Source organism: Propithecus coquereli, unplaced genomic scaffold, assembly GCF_000956105.1.
Source record: "Propithecus coquereli isolate 6110/MARCELLA unplaced genomic scaffold, Pcoq_1.0 Scaffold77, whole genome shotgun sequence".
NCBI lineage: Eukaryota > Metazoa > Chordata > Mammalia > Primates > Indriidae > Propithecus > Propithecus coquereli.
Window position 1 is genome coordinate 6044137 of NW_012153840.1, and position 5791 is coordinate 6049927.

The 5791-nt window shown below is 45.6% G+C and overlaps 1 protein-coding gene across 1 annotated transcript in view; it reads right to left on the bottom strand.

Annotated features, from left to right (window-relative positions):
* Positions 1-818: 818 nt before the first annotated feature.
* UBE4B (ubiquitination factor E4B) overlaps positions 819-5791 on the bottom strand; it is a 129929-nt gene continuing 124956 nt past the window's right edge. Inside the window, exons 26-28 of the mRNA XM_012662501.1 lie at positions 3281-3455; positions 2516-2662; positions 819-2171 (exon numbers count right to left, since the gene is read on the bottom strand). Of these exons, the coding sequence (XP_012517955.1) occupies positions 2110-2171; positions 2516-2662; positions 3281-3455 (384 nt within the window). The 3' untranslated portion in view covers positions 819-2109. The remainder of the gene's footprint in view (positions 2172-2515; positions 2663-3280; positions 3456-5791) is intronic.

The window sequence follows — 5791 nt, forward strand, 5'->3', positions numbered from 1 at the left end:
GGCTGGAGTACAGTGGCATGATCATAGCTCACTGCAGCCTTGAACTCCTGGGCTCAAGGGATCCTCCTGCCTCAGCCTCCCAAGTAGCTGGGACTATAGGTGCAAGCCATCATGGTTGGCTCTATTTATGCTCGTTTATATTGTCTAAAACGTTTGCTTATATATAAAAATATATGTTTAGTTCAAATATGCTCAAGAGAAGGGGCAGACATAGAGGCTAAGGGCGGGGGCTCTGGAGCCCAGACACCTGCTCAACTAATGGGCCAGGTGACACTGGGCAAGTTACCTAACTTCTCCACAGCCCACACTCTGAGCTATTTTTTAAAAACAGAAATCAGAGCTAATAGCACCGTCTTCCTAGAGGATGAAATCGTCAATTTCAAGGCCTTTGCACAGTGCCTGGCACACAGGAAATGCTAAGTCAATACTCACTATTACCTATGATCACTGTTATTATTATCACAGGAGCCAGAAGAAACAGCTTTCTAAACTGGAGCGCCTAAGAAGCCAATGAAATGAGTTGGACTTGAGTAAGAATCTTGAAGTTTGGGGAAAAGATATTCGAGGTGGGCTAACCATTGAGAAAGGCAGAAGACTGAAGATGTTTACAAAGCTCAGCCCCCTCAAACCAGCAACAGTGAAATGAGAACCAAATGTAGCGTCAAGGCTGACACAAATGCGAAAGTTTTATTTTATAAATAGCAACCCCTAACTGGCTCCAGGAAAAGATAATTCACCACATGCAAACTCCTCTTTTTTACCTACCCATCCACCCTCCTTCTTTTGCCAACAAAAAATAAGAGACTCAAAGAAGATTCCTTCTGAATGTGTATCACCATTTATTGTAGTTTGCGTTAGGGATGGAACAGAGGACATTGTCTGTGGAGGGGGGAAAAAAAGGAAAAGAAAAAAGAATGTTTTTGTAGACTTAATTTCTTCAAAACACTTTATGGTTTCAAATCCTTTTTTACCCCAAGGGAAATTCAAGAATTCAAGTATGTTAAGTAGGGAGCAGTAATACAAAAAGTCTTATGCTTGTGTGTGCGTGTGTGGCTGTGTCTGTCTGTGTGTGTTTAAACAAGCAGACGTACTTCCACGTTGCTCGCACCCTTTTGCTTTGGTAAGGCCAAACCCCAAAGGACACATTGTACAAATGACCCTGCCTCAAACTCACACACTCAAGGGTGGAGAAATTTATTTACCCTTATGTGATAACTGTAAAGGTTTCAAACTGTCACATAGCATTAAAAACACGAACCCTCATCTCTCCCCAAAAAACCCTAAGTCATGTCAGTCCTGATACACCTAAACCCCTCCTTCGCTGCACCTGTCCCTTGGATTCCTAACAGAGGGCTTATGATAAGGACCAGAGCAACAGGATTCGCTTCATTCACTTTGTTTAGAATAAAAAAATTTAAAAGGGACATTTCAAAAGAAAAAAAAAAACTGAAATTCAAATTCTGAAAATATCTTGCCTTTTTTATTAATTATGTCATCTAACACCAATTAAAAAAACAAATATGTGAATATGATATAAAAATACGATCCCAGGATTAACACTTTGTAGCAGGCACAGTTATCTCACAGAATATATGTTTGGAGGGCTGGGGAAAAGAGTTTATTTTTGTTTTTGCTTCTCTTTAAAAAAATCCACAGCAGTGCAAGTAGGGTCAGGAAGGGAGACAGGGGAAAGATTCTTTAGCAGCAAAATGTCCAAAGTTCTCTAATCACAACCAAATCAACGGATACTGGATTAAAAAAAAAAAAAAGATGAAGGGATGCTGCCCAGACCCACTGGCCGTCACTAAAAGATTTCTGCTGCAAAAGCCCCAAATGGTGACAGATGAAGGACGTGCTTTATTACACAAGCAACCATAAAGCTTGTCCCTCAAGCTTTTGACCATGTTTGTCACTTAAATATATGTACAGGAATCGGGCTCCTCTTCTCATCGCGTCCTTTCGGCTCTCTAGCGTTTGGTCACTCGGGTGGGCTCTGGGGTACTTTGCCACATTTGGCTCCAACATCTGCACAGCGGCTTCAGCGCTGCTGCTGCTGCTGCGCCTCGCCGGCCCTGGCTGCTTCTAGCAGAGGGTGGGCGAAGCGACGGCTTAATGATCGCTGTTCTGTTTCTCTCTCATCCATGCCTGAATTTGTTCCTTTAGTTCTGGCACTGAGAAAGGAAAAAGAAAGGGGGGTTAATGGCCCAGATGGGAGGGCTCTTCCTGAGACATGACGCTTGTAGCTCTATGTCAGTGGGAAGAAAAGGCCATTGATCCCCTCCCCGAGCCGAGGACTGCAGAAGATGTGGGACGTGCAAAGGAAGGAAAGGAAGGACGAGACGGCTACAGTGAGAAAGGGCAAAGAGCATTTTGTGTCTTTCCCATAAAGAGTGTCATAAACTAGGTAGTTTCTGGATTTGGTAAGTTTCCCCTTGATTAATTTCTGACGCACGATTCTGGCTCTGCCTCTGGGTGCTGATGTCAGCACTGCAACTCACGCTGTGCCCTCCTCTACCTGGTTCCAGCATGCTCTCCGTCAGCGTCTGTCGGTTGAAGGGGTCCGTGGGGGAGTTGAGCAAGTGGCGCAGAATGATGGAGCGGTCCATGATGGTCCCGGAGGGCAGCCGCACCGGGTCAGTCATCAGGGTGTCCATCAGAGGGTCTGCAGAGACAAAGCAAAGCAAACTCTGATCTAATCATAGAGACTAAAACTGGAAAAAAAAAAAAAAAGAAAACAAAACAAAACAAAACACAGCCCCTACTACCAGGGAAAAATACATCCAAAGGAATAGTAATCAAAGGGCTCTTGCTAGATCCTCGAGTTTAGAAGGAAACCAGCCTCGGATGAAGGCATACACACTGCCTTCCGTAGAGCGAAAGTGCCCTTTTGTCAGCTACGCTGGAGGGAGGGAACACAGAAAAAAGACCCGGGGACAGCCGCAGCAGGAGGCCCCACAGGCTCTGCAGAGCGAGGACAGCGGGCCCTTTGTCTTGGGACTTCTGGGAATTCTTTGAAAACGTGAATCCTCACTTGCAAAGGCAACGCTGCCCTTAAAATCTTCAGGGTTGCTAAGTGGTGTGAAATCAGGTTAAGGAGGATTTTTTTCCTTTTAATTTACAATATGAACTAAAACTAGGCGAATGTAATTTAAAATAAAGTGACTCAAAAAGCAACTACAGCACACTATTAAAAAGTTAAAGGAATAGGAAATCCTCTTTTAATGTTACATATTCAAATTCAATCAAAGAATTCAGCATGAACAAAAGCTGGTCCACTGGCCTCTGAACTCATCCGGAGCGTCGCTGTAGTCGATTTCCGCGCGTGCGTTCTTCGCCACTATCTCCTCTACCTTCTCGGCGAGAAGTTTAAACTTTTCTATCGCTATGGTGGACTTGATCCCTGCCTTCCGCATCTTTGAAATAACTTCTTCGAACAATTCCTTGCTGTAGGATCTCTGCAAATAAGGAAGGGCAACACGAGACATGAATACCTTTTAGGTAGAAAAAGCGAGCTGCAGAAAATATCCCAAGTATGATCTATTTGTGGATTTTTCCCCCTAAAAAAGCCCTAAAATTACATATAATTACATATTTTATATATTCCAGTCTTTATGCATTTATAGCCACATAAAACTATGTACTTTTAATACTTACAAATGCATAAAGACTCGAATCACATGTGTCCAAGTGCACAAAGTCATTACTTCTGGGGAAGGCTACAGGATTGAGGCCAATGGGTTTTCTTGAATTTTTACAGCTCGCTTGCTTTTCTTTTAAAGTTTAAACATTAAAGAGAAGAGGGAATCTAGTCTATTCTAGGCCTTGCAGGGCACTGTGCCCTGAGAGGAGGTGGAAAATTCAGCGCTCTTCCACGGAGGTAAACACGGTAAAAACAGGCCAATGTTGTTCATACTCAGGAGGAGCTTTCCCCTATTCACCACCAGTCCTTCCCGAAGATCACCGAGTTCAGCGCTATCCAGTGTCAGGGGCTCCACTGACATTAGACCACCCCGATAAAACCCTGAATGGGCCTAAGAGAAGCCGTGATTCACGTGCCCGAGACGGGGCGGGGTGGATTAGAGGACAAGTACCCACCACGAACCCAGACAAAGCTGGACTTGACTTCTGGCTCCACCCACTACCAGCTCTGTGGTCTTAAGCAAATCCCTACCTCTCCCGAGCCCGTTTCTGGGGATGTGAAATGGGCAGAGTAGGCCCAGCTCGCCGGTGCCCGATTCGCACAATCAGTGCTGCCGCAAACATCGACGCACGTCATGTTTTGCATTCATGGCAAAATATTTATGGAAAAAGCATTGGCCACTTGTTGATTTAGAGACAATGACGCAAACAGAACAGGGGAATGACTGAGGCTCTATGACAGGACCACAATCTCTTATCATACCTGGTGACACCAAAGTACTTGGACCCAAAGTAAGTTCCATTGTTCAAAAGGCAAGTGTTGCAGGGTTTGTTACGATCCCACCCCTGCAGTGGAGAGGTGGGGGTCTGCCTGTCTCTCCTCTAACCCGCAGGACTGCGAGTCTCTAAGAGTCAGCAAGGGCGACACAGGCCAGGGCTGGATGCCGCTGGACTGTGTCGACCAGGACCCCACAGCATGCCCTCCCCACAGCGCCCCCAGTGCGAGCTCGCACTGTGCACTTCTGCCGGGGACAGCACCTGCTTCTCCAGCACACGCCTCGGCCTGAAGAACTTCTGCCCTTCACCTTAGGAGCTACTTTGCTGGGGGACCTGGGGGCACACGACTGCTCTCCTTTTCAGCTCTGCTCTGAACAGTGTGACCTGTCGTTTCTACCTGCGGATTCACATCAACATCTATGGTATGAATTCGTCTCAGTATTTGTGCTCTTTTAGAGCACTGGACTGAAATTCCCCAACCTTTCTTCTTTATTTTTTCAACTTCGGTTTCTAAATAAGTGCACATGCTCGATTCCTCTCTCCACACACCCACGGCCCTCATCAGCCATGCGACTGAGGGAGAGAGAGGACGGGGGAGGTGGCAGCAGGGTGGCTGGGCCTGGCAAGAATCCTGAAGGCCATCTTCAGAGTACCTCAGTTACGGTTTCCTAAAGCTAACATTCTGTATTAATTCTACAAATACTTTATTCAATGCCGACTTGCTATGAGCCAGGTAAGCCACAGAGGATAACTGGCCAAAAGATTATAGTCAAATGTAGGAAGGGCAGAAATGCACAGGGAATTGTTAAAGGCTGGGGTGGGTGCTGCTATAAAAATACTACTGAGACTATTTGACCATGAACTTCTCTTTGCAACAAGTAGGTATTTCTAAGCCCATTTGCTATTCTCATAAAACACCGACCACTCTATTTCTCAAAAGATGATGAGTTTTTAACCAATTGACTTGTGCGTGCTTGTAAGTCAGCATCTAAGATACATCAGTGCAGTGAGCATTAGAAATTAGGCCCAGCACAGTGGCTCACACCTATAATCCCAGAAGTTTGGGAGGCCGAGGTGGGAGGATTGCTTGAGGTCAGGAGTTCGAGACCAGCCTGGGTAACAGAAAGAGACCTCGTCTTGAAAAAACCCAGAAAAATTACCCAGGTGTGGTGGTGCACACCTGTAGTCCCATCTACTGGGGAGGCTGAGGCAGGAGGATTACTTGAGCCCAGGAGTTTGAGGTTGCAGTAATCTATGATGATGCCACTGCACTTTAGCTCAGGCAACAGAGCAAAACTGTCTCCACATACACACACACAAAGTACTTATAATAAGAGGATATGGCATTGAGTCTCAGAGAGCAGTGGCATCAGTA